Source organism: Gobio gobio, assembly GCF_949357685.1.
Source record: "Gobio gobio genome assembly, chromosome: 19".
Taxonomy (NCBI): Eukaryota; Metazoa; Chordata; class Actinopteri; order Cypriniformes; family Gobionidae; genus Gobio; species Gobio gobio.
This window is the reverse complement of record NC_137112.1, coordinates 37,708,260-37,729,149: the sequence shown is the minus strand read 5'-3', so window position 1 is coordinate 37,729,149 and position 20,890 is coordinate 37,708,260. Positions and strand designations below refer to the sequence as shown.

General features: G+C 35.7%; 1 protein-coding gene across 1 annotated transcript in view; it reads right to left on the bottom strand.

Annotated features, from left to right (window-relative positions):
* The window catches only part of nhsb (Nance-Horan syndrome b (congenital cataracts and dental anomalies)), a gene marked incomplete at its 5' end in the record, with an annotated part of 77,239 nt that extends 56,349 nt beyond the window's left edge, over window positions 1-20,890 (bottom strand). Inside the window, one exon of the mRNA XM_079844211.1 lies at window positions 20,615-20,890. Coding sequence (XP_079700337.1) covers window positions 20,615-20,890 — 276 coding nt within the window. The remainder of the gene's footprint in view (window positions 1-20,614) is intronic.

The window sequence follows — 20,890 nt, the reverse complement described above, 5'->3', positions numbered from 1 at the left end:
AATGGGTTTTTTTGGACATGGTCAAAACTAGAGATATTTATTCCCTAAGGCTCTTAAAGTCCCACAGAAAACTCTGTTTAGAACTATTACATAAGGCAGAGTTGTTTTTCTGGCTCCCTTTCCATTCTCAAAGTGGCATGTGTTTTTTGTTAAGGGATAAAAATAGCAAACGAAAGCTTGCCCAGCCCCAAAGAAAACGTTTTCAGTGGACAGTAAATATGAATATTTAATTGTAGACATAGCGGTCATCTTTGTTTATAATAGAATTAATATAATAATTTACTACAACATTAAAGTGTCATTCAAAAGGTAAAAATCACACAACAACTATTAATTTAAACATAATAAGTCCGTTTTCCATTAATTCATATTTAAATATGAATATTTATTTTACACATGGCTGTATTATCTGTCATAAGTAAGTTTATTTTGCATATCGCCTTGACTTTTTTATTACAGGTCATTAAAATATTATTAATAAAATACTTTAAAAAAACATAACTTAATTTATATTTGGTGCTGTCAAACAATTAATCGCGATTAATGGCATCCAAATTAAAAGTTTGTGTTTACATAATATATGTGTGTGTACTATGTATAATTATTATGTATATTTGAATACACACACATATATACTTTTCAATATATTGTCAGGGTTCTGTCACTTCTGTCTAGTTTATTCATGGTTTTGTGACAGAGCCCTGACACTCCTGTATTGTTTGTCTTGTCTTGTGTGAGCGCGCAGCTTTGAGCATGCTCGAGCTGCGTGCTCTTCTGTCCTTGTGTTTTGTGTGCGGGCGTGGTGTTCGGATCCCAGCACTTCGGTCTAGTTTGGGTTTCAGTTTTGTGTTGGGATTCGGACATTCATGCTCCGCGTGTTTGTTTTGTCACTCTGTCTTGTCACGTGAGCGTGTGCTCTTCTGTCTGTGTAGCACACGGTTCATGTTTACATGGGCCGTGTGCTTTCATGTTATGTTTTGTCTTATGTTGTGTAGCACGTGGTTGGTGTTTTTCACTGGCTACGTGCTACATCATGTTGTCATGTTTTGTGTGAACATGCAGCTGATGAGGTCTCATTAGCTGCATGTTCATGTCATGTTTGGTGTGAGCACATGTCTTGTTAAGTGTTTCTTTGTGCCATGTGCTCGTGTCCATTGTCTAACCCCGCCCACCTTGTTTCCGGATTATTGGTTCATTTGCCCCACCTGTCTTCCCTCGTTACCCTCTTTTGTTTGTTCCCTATTTAATCTCCTTGTGTTTGCAGTCCAGTGCCGAATCGTCGTCAAATGTACCTCTTGTTTCCCTGCTCCCTGCAAGCCAAGCCAAGCCAAGCCAAGCCAAGCCAAGCCAAGCCAAGTCAAGCCAAGTCAAGCCAAGTCAAGCCAAGTCAAGCCAAGTCAAGCCAAGCCAAGCCAAGTCAAGCCAAGTCAAGCCAAGCCAAGTCAAGCCAAGTCAAGCCTAGTCAAGTCTGTTTTTCCCCCTCGGGGTAGTTTGTTTTGTCTTGTTTTTGTTTTATTTGTATCATTAAAAAGCCCTTATCCTCTGCATCTCTGAGTCCTCGCTCCTTTCCCTCAACAACCCTGACATATATGTATAAATTAAAAAAAAAATTGCATGTATATTCTGTATATATATATATATATTAGGACTGTCAAAACATTAATCGTGATTAAACGCATCCAAAATAAAAGTTTGTGTTTACATAATATATGTGTGTGTACTCTGTTAATTATTATTTATATATAAATACACACACACACAAGCATGTATATATTTAAGAAAAAAAAAAATTTTTTATATATAAAACATTTATATTTATATATATTATAGATTATATAAATGTATAGTATATACATGCAAATATTTCTTAAATATATACATGAATGTGTGTGTATTTATATATAAATAATATATATATTACACATTTCGACATGAAATGTGAGGTCAGTCGTCCACACAATGTAAACTTACAGCATTACTGCATAGTGACTCGCATTGATCCATTCCTGAAGTAGATTAAAGATGGCTCAAATACAACAGCCCTGTTTACAGTTGCAGCTTTGATACACTGTCATCATCACAGCCCTTTCTCATTTCTCTCCCTCTGTCTGTCTGTCTTAATTACGGCTATTCCCTCTGTTGTGACTCAATCAGCCAAGTTTTTTCTCTCTGTTTTCCCTCTCTCTCTCTCTCTCTCTCTCTCTCTCTCTCTCTCTCTCTCTGTGAGACCGACCCATCTCTTGCAGCACGAGCAGCCAAATAAACACTTCTCCTTCTGTTCCTCTGACACAGAGGAGCATTTCCTTCAGTCACTGAGATAGGATTCCCACTGATCTTGGTATGCCACTACATTAGCACCAATGGAATTGTAAAAATAACTGTTAACTAACAGGTTTCACAAATACTTGCACTGGCCCTTTCATTTGCCTCTCAGTCTTCCATTGTTCAAGACAGACGAGTCAATTCCAAAGTAAACAGCTTAGTTAGTCACAAGTTTATGCTATTCTAAAGAGGTGACAGTACACATTTCGTTCCATTGACTTCAATTCATACATATGCAAATGCATCAGACCAGAAGCACAAAAAAGTTTTGCATTTCGCTACGTTCCAAAGTTCAAGTTTGGGGAACTCTGACATGCGAATTCACATCAAATGAAGACGTGAAGTAGAAGATTGATTCATCACGGCATGACCTCTTAGCTTAGTTAAAAGAAAAAAATATTATTGCAGTAAAGTAGATTGTATATTTTTACAAATATGAAGCACATATTTCATGAGAAAACAGTTTAAAAAATAACAGAAAAATATCAAGCCATTGTTTTGTTATAATTACTATAATTAATAGTTACTGCGATACATCCCTTGTGACAACTTACTCATGTGACAAACTAAACTATTTCCTAAAATAAGAAGACCATAAAATGAATGTAATACAGCAGAAAGAGTTGAATTTGTCTGGCTTTGTCACATTAGCTCCAGCTCCTCTTCAGCTAGCTATTTTGAAAATCTGCAGTCCTCTTTGTGGTTTTGATAGATTTTTAAGACTAGAAGTAGTAGACAGGATTCAGAAATTATGACAGACAACACGTCTTTCACTGTTTGCAGAGCATAGCTGTGCTCAGTCTGGGCAGATCGCCAGCTCAAGTCAAACAGCAGTTTAACCCATCCATACATCCAGTGAATTGAGAGAGGTGGTTAATGATTTCCCAAGGTGTCCTTTTGAGGTTTGAAAAATTACCCAAATTCTTGAGCATCGCTACATGCCATAAAAATAAATTGATTGAGAACGGCGTCAGACATTCCGGAGTAATCTGACAGAAAATCATCAAAGAGCTAATATAAGGACAGATCAACATAAATCTGTCTTTCTCCAGCTGTGTATCTATGAGGAGAAAGGGGGAAAAAAATGATTGAAGCACAGCTCATCCAATTCGCATGTATGAATTCTGCTTGTTTCATCATCATAGCTGTGTGATCAAAGCTATGCTGGAATTACTGACAGCTCACATGCAGAAGGACCCAAGCGGGCCCATGCCAGAAGTTTCCCCTCTGTCTGAACTAACAAGATATCTTATCATGGAGTTCATTGTGAAGATCATGCTGTTTTGCAATCCAGAGTGAAGTATACTTCAGTGATATTCACTCACACAACATCTTGAGTATTGTTAAAAGTTTTTCTCTGTACAAAAAGGACAGAGAAAGTTACAACTGTTTTGAAATGCCTACACAAATAGGCATACACACACTTTCTGGGGAAAACTTTTTTTTTTTTTTTTTTTTTTTTTTTTTTTTTTCTTTCTGGGGAAAACTCCCCACCTAACGTTTCCCCATTTGACGTCATAATTAAGAAGATATGCAAATGCATGCTATGCAATCATAAACTAGCATAAACAGAAATAAAAATAAACAAATATACGTTGATATATAACCTAATGTAACAAGGCACTAAATGATTAGCCAACCATTGATTTAGCATGGCATTTGTTTACATGGTAACGCTACTCCGATAGGCAACATGTGGGGAAAAAACATGCCAATTTTGAGTGCTATTTGTTGTAAATTGTATTTACCTGTAGTAAAGTATTTACCTGTTTGTCTCTGTAAACACTCCAGATGATTCAAATAATTCAAATCGCAAAAGATGCTGACATTTTCGCTAAACCGATTGAGGGATCCATTGTAAAGAACCGACTCGAACGAGTGATTCAATCCCACAGTCGATTCATGTCTCCCTTTTCCCCGTTTGACCCGACTAATTGAAAAAGAACCGACGCAACGTGTTTTGTCCGCGAATCAGTCTAGTTCTGATTCTAAGAAAATACGGATACACGAGTTATCCTAAAAATCGCTGAAATGTTTTCAAGGAGAATGTTTCTCATCGCGATATAAGGTAAACATTCTCGATAGACATGGATTTATCAATAACATATCGAGGCTTGTGACTGAACGCACTGGATTCAGTATCGTCGCTCAGGTAACGTTAGGCTATATAAATTAGTTCACTGTCATTTCTGTCATGAGAATTATATGATATGATGTTAACATTGACTTCTCTCTCTTTCTCTTTTTTTTAGCTGGTGACTGGTTAAATGTTACGGATAATTGAGAACTGTTTATGCATCAGCAGCTAGCATAAATATTCAAATCCTTGTAGGGACGTCCCTTCACGTCTGTTGCTATACTTTTTCCTAAAATATAACTTTTAGATGACATAAGATATTATTTCATCCCTTTGTGAATCAGTTTTCCTTGTGGGGGTGTCTCCATGAAGTGCTTTATTTTCAGTAATGTCATCCTACCAATATAGCAACAAGGCCACAATACAGAAAACAAACAAAAGATGAGATGACAAATATTTTAGGACCATCAATGAAGAGTTTTTTTTTTTTTTTTTGCACCAATACTGGTGTAGTTACAGCATCTACCAGCAGGGGATAACTGGTCAAACCTTCACCCTCTGGTTTAGGCTGTCACTTCCCATCTCACTTAAAAGTGGGACATGACCTGAAATGTAAAATGGAACTACTGCTGTGATTGCTTCAGAGAGCAAGCCAAAACTGACACAAACAGCCTTATAGTTGAGTTATGGTGACAATTCCCAAATGAGAAATGCTTCTGTCCATTTATATTTTATCATAAGACACATTTCTTTCACCAAGACTAAAAGCATTCGGACTAAGGAATGAACCTTGGTGCCGTGGAGTTATTGGGGGAAACTGTATGATAATTTCTCACTGTGCTGAATAGCACTGGATAAGAGGGCAAGGTGTCTTCATATGGTAAAACGGTGTATAAAAACAGTGTGGTAGATATGACTGAATTTGATTATACCTGACAATTATGTTACTACTTCAACTTACAGTACATAACTCTCTAAGTAAAAAAGAAAAGAAAATGCCTCTCTCTTGATCACGTCTGATCAAATGGTGACTGTTTCTGGTCCATATGGTTAAGGCTAACATCATACTTTTCCCCCATTTACTAGTTTGACTGTTTCTCGGCTCAACCTTTATGGCTTCATTTTAAGAGGATGCGGTTTTCTTTTCCATCACGATGAACAGTTCACAGACAGGCCTCATAGCCTTGATGTGTCTGCAGTGAAAATCAAAGTGCATTAAACATTAAAAGTACTGTCAAACTCAGAAGTAGACCAACTCTAAGGGAAAAGTAGAGCACTGAGAAGGCAGAAGGCAAAAATGTTGACTTTATGATCCTCATTGTGCTCTTCTATGCTCCTACATACTTAAAGGGATAGTTCACCCAAAAATGAAAATGACCCCATGATTTACTCACTCTCAAGCCATCCTAGGTGTATATGACATTCTTCTTTCAGACGAATACAATCTGAGTTATATTTAAAAATGTCCTGGTTCTTCCAAGCTTTATAATGGCAGGCCAAATATAGTGCATCCATCCATTATAAAATGAATCCACATGGCTACAGGGGGGTTAATAAAGGCCTTCTGAAAATCCATATTTAAAACTTTATAAAGTAAAATATCTTCCGCCAGACCTCCTTCCGTATTCAACTGAAAAACGGCGTGAAGAATGACGTTGGACGTAGCTTAAACGTTTTGAACTGCGAGAGGCGCTACACTTTCTTCTTAAATTAAATACGAAAGGAGTTCTGGCTGAAGCTAGACATTTTACTTTATAACGTGTTAAATATGGATATTTTTCACACACAAACCCATTGAATCGCTTCAGAAGGCCTTTATTACCCCCCTGGAGTTGTGTGGAGTACTTTTATAATGGATGGATGCACTTTTTTGGGATTCAAATTTTGGCCTGCCATTATAATGCTTGGATTAGCCGGGACAGTTTTTAATATAACTCTAATTGTATTCGTCTGAAAGAAAAATGTCATATACACGGATGGCTTGAGGGTGTGTAAATCATGGGGTAATTTTCATTTTTGGGTGAACTATCCCTTTAAATATGTAAATAAACAGACATGTATTTTAACTGATTTTAATTGTTTATCACAGAGAAACAAAATATGTCTATTGTTCTGTCTCAGTCAAAACCCAGGGAACCTAATCCTAAAATGCAAGGTCAGTGAAAAATGTGAGAAATGTTTATTATAAATATGCTTATATTTAAATAAATACTTTATTATCTACCCAGCTAACAGGAAACATTCTCATAACTTTGGCTAATGTTCTGGCAAGGTTCTCTCAAAGTTATGAACAAACATTCTTCCTGTAACATTAATAGAATGTTCGTTCAAAGCTATATGGACTTTAATAATGTTCTCAAAATTTGAGCATAACAAATATTGATACTGTACAGTTTTAAAATGTTACTACTTGTTTCAGAACAATCAAAGAACATTCAAAAGTAACATTCCCTTAACATTCTTATAACCAAGATTTTTTTTTTTTTAAACATTTAAAATTTTGAATGTCAGGGAACATTCAGAAATAATGTTTTCATAAGTTAATTGAACGTTAGCAAAACATTCTTTAGAATATATTTTTGTTAACTTGTGTAGTCTCTAAAATCTGACTGTCCTTCACTACCTCTGTAAGATTTGAATGAAACTTAAAACATAAGCCTGAACTATACAAAAACAGTAATGCTTTGCTGCAACAGTAAGGGCAAGTTAACCAGCCATGTCCCTTGGCAGAGGCGACACCTGCCACTAACCCGCATACACAGATGCTCTCTGACTTCAGTATGTGTCTCTGCTCGCTGCTCGGTCTGCTGTTCTTTTTAGGATGGGGGTACTATAGGATGTGGGGTGGGGGGATTTCTGCTCAGAACAAGTTGGGACAAATAGAGAATGGCATCTTTTAGATGAGAACACTGTGGTCTTGATGGTCGAACAATCCATTGGTTTAATTTTGTCTTGACAGAGTCGCAATGAAAGCTGGAAGATCCACTCTGCTCCACATCCCTTTTCTTTGAACACTACTGTATGTAGGCTGTGCTACTTCTCTCAAAAATAGCCTATACAATTAGTTTATGAATATTTAATGGCAATAAAAAAACAGATTCTCGCTGGACCTGCTGGTCTTACTAATTATTCATGAGGTCAGGACTTAAACTCTGTCATTAACCAGATGTTTAAATGAATGGGAGCATGGGGTAGCACTTAGACAAGGAAATATGTAAGGGATAATACACAGCTACAGTAGCTGTGCATTAAACAATTTTAATGCACAACGTAGAAGCTAAGAACCACCCGATGCGAATGCATCCGCGGAGTGCATTCAAGCCGTTGAATGCACAGCTAGCCGTGGACTATCATGGTCATTTGCTAGCATTGACAAATTAAAGCTGTTATTGATGTTTGCAATTGCAGTGCAATATGCAAAATATTAAGGTTATTTTCGTCAGTCAGGGCCATAACCGCCATAGGGGGACAAGTCTCCCAGAATAATTAGAAATAGTCAAATTGCTATTTGTTCTAACAGCGCTCAGAATGAGTACACTCTAAAAAAAGATGCTATATGGCACTAAAAGTGGTTCTTGGCTCGTAATCATAGGGGAACCACTTTAAGTGCTGAATAGCACCAATCTTGGTGCTTCAGTGGTTCTTCAGCGGTTCTTCACCGGTTCTTTGGCTGAGGTGCCATATAGCACCGATACCATATACAGAACATGTTAAGATATGGTGCTATATAGCACCAAAAGTGGTTCCTCTATGATTACGACCAAGAACCACTTTTAGTGCCATATAGAACCATTTCTTTTAGAGTGTAAGATGGCCAATCAAATCAAAGAAGGCGGGGCTTACTGGTGCAAATTCCAATACGACACTTTAGTTATAGCAGTGCGTCGTAAGATGTAAGTAGCTAAACATTTAATATTTGACATCAGCGACCAACAGTAATATCAATTTATGCAAACTACTTGACATTTTTAATGAAATTTCACCAATTTGAATTGAAAATATGTCATTATTTATGTAAATAATAACTGAATTTGAAGTGACGAAATGTTTTGCATTTTAACATATTAGGCAGACGAAAATAAGAGCGAATATGTGCATATGTAAAAAAAAATATTATTACTTCATAACTACAATAACTGGGACTTTTACCATTCTTATTTCTTTTTCATTTCCTTAAATCCATTTTAATCCTTTAATAATTTAATTATTTTAAATAAACCAATAAGACCAATACCACCCCCCCCCCCCACACACACACACACACACAAAAGAACTTTGTTCCCCCCAATGTCTAAGACATGGTTTTGGCCTTGTCGTCAGTTATAGTTTGTTAGATTCTGCCCGCTTTGAATCAGACAGAGATAAAGTAGTGCATAAGATTACATTTATTTGAATAAATGAATTATAGTATTTATTTGAATTAATTATCGAAAGAAAGAGAGCGAGAGAGAGAGAAATGAGAGATGTGTTTGTAAACGACCTGCGTCTGTTAAGCATCTCTCTCTATTAACAACAAAACTGTGAGTTGAATTACTTCAAAACCAATGATGTAACCCCTTTGTTGCTGTGAAATATAATGTAGCGATTCAGTATAGCAAAGCTTTTTTATTAATAAAAGTTGTGGGCAGCGTTCATAACAAGTTGCTGTGCTCCTGAATGTCTCTCTGTGTGTGCAGCATGAGTATTAAGACAGACCATGGAAAAAACAAATAAATATATATATTTTTTGTAACAATGTAAAAGTCATTACTCACACTTTAGATCACCTAGCTAATTAAAAGTAATAATGTATTCTTAAAAACACTGTACTCCAAACTATGTGTGTGTGTGTATTGATTATTCATATTCTAAAATGTGAAAAAATTGTAATAATAAAAAAAGTATGTGTTCAAATGTGTGTGTTGATATATATTAGTATAAGATATGCTACATCTTACAGAGATGAGCTTGACATTTCTAAGAAAAATACTGCAGGGGCAACTAAAGGTACAGGTCAGCATAAAAACTCCTGAACCCAAAGCACCCATTAGACCATAAATATTATATTTTTCCCTCGTCCACTTCCTTTGAACATACCAAATACTTCATTTTGAGCTTATATTTGAAGTAAATGAGTGTCATTCTCCCTTTGTGTGTACTAAATTACCTGAAAGGAAGTGGTATAACACTCCTTACTATTCCATTGTGTTTAACCCCTATGTTAGAGACGGCCCAGCCCTAAGGCAAAGAGAACAACCACTCAAGTATCTTCCCAACCATGAAATCTCAACCAAGCAGCAGACCAAGCATTAGAAAAAAAATCTCTTTTGATGAATTCTCATCTTAATTCTCACGTTGTTTACATTTGCAACTTGAAACAGAAAAATCATTGAATATAGGCTATATATGATTTCAACATAAAACACAAAGCACTTTTACTATGCTTAAAGTTACCTAATAGTGTGTACTTGGCATGAAGTTTGCCACTCTTTGCAGAATTTGCTATCAGGAAGGGCTCCTGCAGTCAAGTAAATGACTGGCATATGTTTTTGCACAATTGCCACCAGTTGAAGTAAAGATTAATTTTTAATTAAATATTCTCTCTATTGAAAAGCACAGCTTAATTTCACACCCCAAATAATAAATATAATTTTTTGTTCAATAAGCTATTCGTAAATGGGTTATTTATTATTTTTTATTAAAGCGTAAGCCATGCATTTAACACATTTCTTGCCATATTCTCTGCATTTCACGAAGCATCTAAATGTTTTGTGTGCTTTATTTGGGATTCCAACATATACTATTCATTCAGTGTGGTAGACCTCAGTTAAACAAACTAATGTGCAAGTTGCATCTTTATCAAACTGTAGCATGTTAGAGCTAAAAGCCATCAAAACATCAAAAGTAAAAGCATGCATATCCTTATTTTGACCTGAGGCAATGCACAAGTGCTCACGGTAGACTTGTTCTCTAAGACTGTGTGTGTGCAAATGGTGGGCAAACTCGGAGTATTTAAACCATGGGCTGCAGCGCTCTCTGAATCTGACCAATCGGAGCTGAGCACACATTGGCCTGGAGCTGAGAGGATGATGTGCTGTCTATAGCTACTTTAATTCCAGGCCACTGAGACTCATTTATGTATGATCCAATACTTATCAAAACAGAACAGAGAGCCCTCCACCTATTATAAGACAAACAGGGAATGGAAGATGGAATGTGTGTTAAGTTTGTTTTCTGGGTTGCAAGTGTTTGTCTGTCTTTTATATGTGTATTTAAAATTGCATGCATTTTTTGTCTGTACAAACCAACAAAATTATTTTCTGTTCATGGGTACTATGCTGTACTATGGGGGTGAGGGGTGGGGGGTGCTGTGGGTAGGTCTAAAGCTACAGGACAATGAATTTTGCTCCAGGGGCTCTTAGAGCAAAGAGAGTGGATACTGCAGTGGGCTCTGTTAAAAGGTTAGACCCCCTCTCCCTCAGGCCTCTGTTACCATTCTGCTGGTATGGAAAAAAATAAATAAATATATATTTATTTATATATAAATATACTTTCATTTATATGTTTATCAATACATAATATTTTAAATGTTTTTATATTTGCACAAACATAAAAATGATATACAATATGCAATATACAAATTATATACAATATATTTTATGCATATTATAAATATAAAAATATTTGTGCACAATTTATATGCATTTGACACTTACAATAACACTTTCTTTCCTTTATACATGTTCATCAATATATAATATTGTAAATATATTTTTATATTTGCACAAACATAAAAAAATATGCAATATTCAATATATAATCAATTTTATGTATATAAATAAAATATTTTTGTGCAATTTAGATGCATTTGACACTGACACTTACAATAAATGTATTTTTTAAATGTCTTATTTTTGCATCATGATTATATACAGACACACGATATATATATATATATATATATATATATATATATATATATATATATATATATATATATATATATATATACATATGTACACTATATACATATACATACACACTGTATATGTGTTTATGTGTGCGGGTATGTATATATATATATATATATATATATGTATATATATATATATATATATATATATATATATATATATATATATATATATACACCTAAAGGATTATTAGGAACACCTGTTCAATTTCTCATTAATGCAATTATCTAATCAACCAATCACATGGCAGTTGCTTCAATGCATTTAGGGGTGTGGTCCTGGTCAAGACAATCTCCTGAACTCCAAACTGAATGTCAGAATGGGAAAGAAAGGTGATTTAAGCAATTTTGAGCGTGGCATGGTGGTTGGTGCCAGACGGGCCGGTCTGAGTATTTCACAATCTGCTCAGTTACTGGGATTTTCACGCACAACCATTTCTAGGGTTTACAAAGAATGGTGTGAAAAGGGAAAAACATCCAGTATGCGGCAGTCCTGTCTGTGGGCGAAAATGCCTTGTTGATGCTAGAGGTCAGAGGAGAATGGGCCGACTGATTCAAGCTGATAGAAGAGCAACTTTGACTGAAATAACCACTCGTTACAACCGAGATATGCAGCAAAGCATTTGTGAAGCCACAACACGCACAACCTTGAGGCGGATGGGCTACAACAGCAGAAGACCCCACCGGGTACCACTCATCTCCACTACAAATAGGAAAAAGAGGCAACAATTTGCACAAGCTCACCAAAATTGGACAATTGAAGACTGGAAAAATGTTGCCTGGTCTGATGAGTCTCGATTTCTGTTAAGACATTCAGATGGTAGAGTCAGAATTTGGCGTAAACAGAATGAGAACATGGATCCATCATGCCTTGTTACCGCTGTGCAGGCTGGTGGTGGTGGTGTAATGGTGTGGGGGATGTTTTCTTGGCACACTTTAGGCCCCTTAGTGCCAATTGGGCATTGTTTAAATGCCACGGCCTACCTGAGCATTGTTTCTGACCATGTCCATCCCTTTATGACCACCATGTCCCCATCCTCTGATGGCTACTTCCAGCAGGATAATGCACCATGTCACAAAGCTCGAATCATTTCAAATTGGTTTATTGAACATGACAATGAGTTCACTGTACTAAAATGGCCCCCACAGTCACCAGATCTCAACCCAATAGAGCATCTTTGGGATGTGGTGGAACGGGAGCTTCGTGCCCTGGATGTGCATCCCACAAATCTCCATCAACTGCAAGATGCTATCCTATCAATATGGGCCAACATTTCTAAAGAATGCTTTCAGCACCTTGTTGAATCAATGCCACGTCAAGGCAGTTCTGAAGGCGAAAGGGGGTCAAACACAGTATTAGTATGTTCCTAATAATCCTTTAGGTGAGTGTATATATATATATATATATATATATATATATATATATATATATATATATACATATATATATGTATATATATATATACATATATATATGTGTATATATATATATATATATATATATATATATATATATATATATATATATATATATATATATATATATATATATATATATATATATATGTATATATATATATATATATATATATATATATATATATATATATGTATATATATATATATATATATATATGTATATATATATATATATATATATATATATATATATATATATATATATATATATATATATATATATATATATATATATTAAGGGTCAATTTTTTTATATTGAGATTTATACATCATATAAAAGCGGAATAAATAAGATTTCCATTGATTCATGGTTTGTTAGGATAGGACAGGATATTTGGCCGAGATACAACTATTTGAAAATCTGGAATCTGAGGGTGCAAAATAATCGAAATATTGAGAAAATTATCTTTAAAGTTGTCCAAATGGACTCATTAGCAAGGCATATTACTACTAATAATAATAATATTTATATATATATATATATATATATATATATATATATATATATATATATATATATATATATATATATATATATATATATATATATATATATATATATATATATATATATATATATATATATATATATATATATATATATATATATATATATATATATATATTTAAACATATCTTCATGGAACATGATCTTAAATATCCTGATGATTTTTGGCATAAAATAAAAATGGATTATCTTGACCCATACAATGTATTGTTGGCTATTGACACACATATACCTGTGCGACTTATGACTGGTTTTGTCGTCCAGGGTTATAAATATATATAAACACACATACACATACTGTGTATATATATTATACATAAACTATTGTTAACAAATAATGAATGCTTTATAGTATATTGCTCATTGTTAGTTCATGTTATCTAATGCAAATACTTATGTTAACAAATGAGACCTTACTATAGTGTTGCCATATTTGAAATGCCACATATGTTTTCACAGTCTGCAAGAATAGCATAAATTATTGCAAGAATTATGATTTAAAAAAACTCAAGCTCAGAGGTTTCCTCAACAGTACAAAGTTGAGACTGTTGCTGTATTAGACACGTTGCTGTGAGTGTTAAGTGTAACAAGTCAAAACTGTTTCTCCAGTCGCTACGAGTCGACTTTTCTCAGTCTGATGTTTTCCCTTCATTAGTAAAACTTGCAAACGGCTGTATGCTCTGGGAGAGATGTTGTCTAATTAAACAGGTCCGGGGGCAGGCAAGGTAATCTCTACCCATCCTCGCTGGGGAGGCCAGATCACAGGCCTTCTCACTTCATTCCACAGCATGGGAAGAGTAAAGCGTCCCAGAATGGATTAGATCCAAGACTAGGCACAATGCTGTGTGCGGTACTGTAGCTGTTCTTGTTCTGTTATGCAATGTGATCCAATGACACTTACCATTTTTATGCACTGCTTATTTGCTTAATTGCAATTTTGTATTTTTTTACCCACTTCCTGGACCAAGAATAAGGAGCATTTATGCAAATACCTCAAAGTGTTTTTCAGTTTTTTTAGAATAATCAACAACATCTGACAGCTTGACACAAATCACTGTCGCTATCTGACACATGACACGGCGACAGGAATCATATGGACCCCCCTCCCCATATATTGCACATACATTGCATCACATTTATTACCCGAGACACCTTACTAATCCACCTCGCTCCAGCCCTTTTTAAAACTGTGACAATCCCTATAAAAACAACAATTCACACAACTGTCATTGTTAGGATATTGCACTAGCTGTTTTTTACTTTGTCTATTGTTTTTATGTACCATCTGTTTATTGTCCCTTGTGTGAATTTATTGTCTATAACATTGAGTTATTGTTCCGTATGTAGTGTGTTTCTAAATGCGGATGTTTGCAACAATGTTTCTTAAAAACTAGTTTTTCTGCCATGCAAAGACACAACAGCTAACGTTCAGCTAACAGCAAGATTCTTAAAGTTATGAACGTTCTTCCGGTAACGTTAATAGAACGTTAGTTATCCAATCTTCAATAATGTTCTCAAAACGGTATAGCACAAAAACATTTATAGTCTACCTCGTTCATGGAAAGTTTTTTTTTTCTAAAATGTTAGTCTAACTTTTTTTTTTTAAATGTTACTACTTGTTTTAGAACGTTCAGAGAGATTTCAAAAGCAACATTCCGACAATGTTTGCAAAAAGATAAAATGGAATGTTCCCTTAACGTTCACATGACCATGAAAAAATGTTTTAAAAACATTTATAAATACGGACGCTTTGAATGTTGAGAGAACATTTAGAAATAACACTTTCAATATGAACATTTTTGCTAGAAAGGGAATTTAATTAAAGGATATTATGATTTTATTCAAAAAATAAATTCAAATGAGTTTTGTAAATTGAAGTTTGGAGCTGTTGGTTCTTATAAATCATCTACACCTACTTTTTTAAGTATTCAAGACTTGTTTTTTTAAAAAAAAGAAGAAGATCTGGAGTGAATGATACAAAGGTCACAATAAAAGTTATATGGCCAACTGTCCATTCAAATTCAGGAGGGTGTCGTTCCTGGCACCACATGCCATCACTGAAATAACAATGCACTGTAATTATGGGATTAGGATCGTTTACACTAATCGAGCCATGAAGGGCTGTCACACGCACAATGAGACAGTTGGAGTTGTTTACAACCAATGTTTTGTAATCAAATGCAATATCTTTGACCATCTTTTCTTATAGTTTTTTTTTGTCATAATCAATTCTCAAACATTAAAAAAACTGTCTGAATCTTGAGATGAATGAAAAAATAGTCAAGAATTCTTCTCAAGTCTGTAAAAGAATGCAAAAATTATAGACTAGCGTAAATTTGAGCTCTTCAAAACTTAAGACAGCAAAACCCCTCTCTTTTAATCTTTGTATTTTGACTGCAAAGTCAGACACAGCAACCAGCTTTAGCATAACACTGTCCTCCTTTAATCATGCCACATGCAAACACATTCGTAGACTGTACTCTATCATTTTTGGTAATTAGTTGCTTTTATCTACATTAACCAGACTACAGGATAACACCAGGGATGAATCGAACCTTTTTGATGTGGAACAGGCTTTTGGAAATCTCTGGATTTTGGGCTTTTCTCAGAAATCCACAGAATCATACAGTATAGCTCTGACTGTCTTTAGGTTTTTGATGTTTTGATGTTTGAGAAAATCAAGCCTTCTTGGGGGTAAAGTGAAGGTATAATAACTATAATGTTGATTATAGACGTGCCTGAAAAATGCATAAATGCTTCAATAAAAAAAGAAAAGACAAGTTTTGTTACTGTTGTGAAATAGTCTTTAAAGCCACAATATGTAATTTTTTGCTGCTTAGAGGTCGCTTATTCAAAACAAAGGCGTAGCTTGATGACGTCTTGATTTCTCTGAGCTTTTATTGTTACAGTGGCCACTTCCGCTTCTTCCGCTCATGCACATGTGTGGTAACGCAGCGCTGAAGATACATTTGAGTGTGTTGAAAGTTGTGTTAAAATGCTACTGTGCCGGCTACTACGAGACACTTGTTGCACACTGCAGTAAAATAGATCGATTTTAGGCATGGTACAACATGCCACTCGCGGTAAATCAAGAAAACGAGATTTAAACAATATAACAATGATTTGTTTTCTGTGGATGAATGTATCCAAACAGATGTGCGGCTGTCTAATAAAACACATAATATATTAAAGGGTCTTTGGTGTTTCCATGGTTTCTACAAAATAAAAGCGGAAATCGAGGGTAACACAGGTATGATGTCATTGATAAGTGACGTACGTCCTGGTTAAAATAGCTTATTTCTCTGGATTTAAACATTCTTGGAAACATTTGGGATAATGTAAGTACACAAGTCAACACAATATATAACATTGTTCTAGTCGTTTTTGGATATTTTAATCCAAAAATCTTACATATTGTGCCTTTAAATCTAAATTATAATTAAAATAATTTAAAATGTATTTATAAAATGATCAGATTTTTTGTAAATATATTATTTCCTCTGAGCTTGTTGACAACCAAAGTACATTTTGCCAAAGTTTCCATTAAGTTATAAAAACATTATTTCTAAATGTTCTCTGAACATTTAAAACGTACAGTTTTTTAATGTTTTTTGAAAAAACATATTGGTATACGCATGTTAAAGAGCACCTATCATGGAATTTTGAAATTTACCTTTCATGTAGTGTGTAACATAGATCTAAGTGAACAAAAACATCCTGTGATAGCTTGAAATATGACAGTGCACCGTATATATAGTTATTTTCTTTCAAAAGTAAGAGTCGACTCGGAGTCATTTTTAAGAATCGTTAGAAGACCGAAGCTTTTTCTCTGACTAGATGACGTCAACTTGTCAAGTTATTTGAATACGATACGCCCACTTATTGCGCTCCAAGACGCCAGTGAAAACTAGAAAACATCATGGCGACGAGACGCTGTGTTCTGAAGTGCCACTCAAAAGCAAACTTCTTTCATCTGCCCAAGGATGAGCATTTGAAGACTAAGTGGCTTGAAGACAAACCATACATCGTCGCGATTGTGTGTTTATTAGTCGTCAAATGTATGTTTCGCGATCTCAGGAAGCTTTTATTATGGACTTCTATTATGGCACATGGTTCTTCTTCGTCTGTCTGTACCATACATGGACTACATGTGCACAGAGCGCCCTCCGGCTGCCAGTATGAATTGAAAACAACACATAAGAGACTCAATCGCTCATGATTAGGCTATAACTGCCCATTTTGAGGAAGTATTGAATAAAAAATACTCCTCTGTTTAGAAATTTGACACAGACATATGAGAATCTATCAATATGTCTCCTCATCTGCACACTTTTGAACTAAAAGCCCTGAGGGATGTTGATTTGTCGCGAGTCTTCGTGAGGAGAATAGAGGAGTTTTTTTATGAATGAGATCAGCTGAGGCTCATATTACAATCAAACAGTACCGACGCGGTTTTCATATTCATAACTCCTGACACATATTAACAAATTACTGTCACTATAAGACTTTGATGGGCGTTCCGTTTCCGAAAATATCTGCACAGACTAAACCAATCACAACTGACTGGGTCATCGGACCAATCACCGCAGATTAGCGTCACGTAAAGGCGGGGTTTTGAAAAGTGAATCACTAAAGGAATCATTTGAGAATCGCTGTCAAAACAGGTAAAAATAAATGCATATTATAAGAAAACTAAAGTCTTTTTTGTCATTGCATGCATGCAAAACTGTTGTTGGGGACTTCTAAAACAATATTTGGAACATTTTAAATGCCATGATAGGTGCTCTTTAAGAGAACATTATCAGAATGTTACTTTTGAGTTTTTTCAGAACGACTTGAAACAAGTAGTAACAATTAAAAAAATGTTAAACGACATCCAACATGAACGATGTAGATGACATTTTTGTGCTAATGTTTTGGAAACATTATTATGGACTAGATGTCATGTTGGAATGAATGTAACTCTTCAAGGTTCTCTTCCTGACTCTGAAGGTGATGATACATGGGGCAACTTTTTTGAGCAATGTTGCTGTGCAATGTTACACTCTAAAAAAAAAAGGTTCTATATGGCACTAAAAGTGGTTCTTGGCTCGTAATCATAGGGGAACCTTTTTAAGTGCTGTATAGCACCAATTTTGGTGCTTCAGTGGTTCTTCAGCGGTTCTTCACCGGTTCTTTTGCTAAGGTGCTATATAGCACCGCTACCATATACAGAACATGTTAAGATATGGTGCTATATAGCACCAAAAGTGGTTCCTCTATGATTACGACGAAGAACCACTTTTAGTGCCATATAGAACCTTTTTTTTTGAGTGTACAAAAGCAATGTTGCTTGGCCACTTTCCCATTGAGAATGGGCAACAAATTTCTATCTGGATACTTTAGATCGGTCATGAGCCCTGTGTCTTACCTGGTTTCCCGTTGACGGCAACATTGCCTAGTAACATAGCTCAAAAAGTTGCCCTGTGTATCATCACCATGAGAGAACCTTGCCAGAACCTTCCAGAACATTTGCTGTTAGCTGGGAACAAGGCTAACATTTTAATCAATGATCAAATCAGTCTGACATTAATTTCCAACTTCGTCATACTCATGATGGATATTTTTTATAAACTCTGATGGCACATAAAACAGGAACACCTAACGTTAAGTGCACCAATCAAAGCAAAGCTCATATCTGAAATGTCCTTTAATTCCTGCCAAGAAGAAAACACTGTATTATCCTGCAGGGAAGGACATCAGTCAGGTACGCCAATAAAACCTGACACACTGCCAGTTTTACCTCATTCTGCCAAGCTACAAAGGCATGACATGCTATGAACTCCGTAACATGACAAATAACAACGAGTCCTCCAAAATGACACACTATTGCACACTGATTCTAAGGGGCAGAGGAGCTCTAGGGGTGAAGTATTTTGGTCCGATGGTAATAATCACTCTGGGAGAAAGAGATTATTTCAGCAGGTCCTAGCTTGACCTACATGGCTTAATCTTTTTTTGGGTCAAATCAGTTTATTTCTGGACGTAAACACGTTGCAAGGCCTTAGCAGGAATGAAACGACTTCATCCTATTGAAACTAATTGCCAAAGTCTGTAAATGAGCTTGTTTCTCTTTGACTCGTAGCAGAGTGGGGAATCTCCATCTGTATCCATGCACTGGATTTATCCCCACTGCAGCTTAACATCCGCTTATAATTAAAGCTATACAGCAGCACCCAGTGCTGAGGCTATGATCCACATGAGGCTATGATCTCCTCAGAGGCTTGACAAGGGTGCTGAGGCTGTAGCGTTTTATTTCAAAAAAGGGGCCTGCTTTCATCGGCCCATGCATTTGAAATGATGGAGGAGGGTTTTTAAATCCCATATTTTATGGATATCCCTCTTTCACTATCCTTTTTGCACATTTCTTCATGGATATGAGGTGGATGTTGCTTTGCATTTAGTGCTGCTGCACCCAAGCAACTGGGGTATTTATTTTCTCTCCACACCCTTAATATCCAACAACCTATAAGTTTGATGTACAAGGCATGATTTTCTCATAGCATGGCCACTTTTAAGTGTGGGCGACGTCGTGTTTAAATGTCACATCACCGATTAGGTTAGATTTATCTTCATCTTGCATTTCTGTTTGGGTGCAGTGCCAGTTTAATATGACACACGGACAAATTGTTTTATTTTATAATAGGGTTTGTGCAAAAATAAGCATAGTAGGCTACTACATGTTTAGCGCAGGCAAATGATTATGCAATTATGCGTTTTAACCGAAGACACTATATATACGTCTTATTATGATCGAACATTTTTATAAAATAAAATACAATTCAATAAAAAAAAAAAAACATGTCATACCTGCAGAGATAGCTGTTGCGTTTACCCATTTTAATTGAAATAGCCATGGCACCTACACGCCCCTCTCTCCATACAGCTGCTGAAAATGACCAAGTCTGTCTCCTTATGTCTTAAAAATCTTAAAGATCACACATATAAACTATATAAACAATATGCAGCGGTGGGTTACTGTGTGGCAAAGTCGTTTTTCGGTTCGTAGCGAAAAGCGCACCCGGTCACGGTGCAGGTGTTGGTTACGCATACAGGCGTGTGACACATTATAATTTGCTCGGCAAAGCTTCTTCGAGGCAGTGTCTACATGTGACTTGATACATATAACCACCATATTCATTCATTCTTTTCCAATAATTTACAAACCATCCCACTTTCATGTGTAAAATCACCAAGGCATATAGGCTAATTTACGCGTAATGGTCTACTTACGCACAGCCTCCAGTTTTGGATCCAGCGCACTGGCGGTTTGCTGAATTTTGCCTATTTTGTTCTGCAAAGCCCAAACCCGTTGGTTCGTGGAGACGATTTCGTTCTCAAGCTCCTGAAATAAGGAGCAGGCGTGTTTGGACAGGTCGGAGAGCTGCCGCAGGGTCCGGGATAGAGCCACATTGGTGATGGAGCACAGATCCTCGAACAGTAACCCTTCATCATTAGGGATGGGATGTCTGCACAGCAGCTGGGGCTCAACGATCCGTTTGGCAAAAGGCAT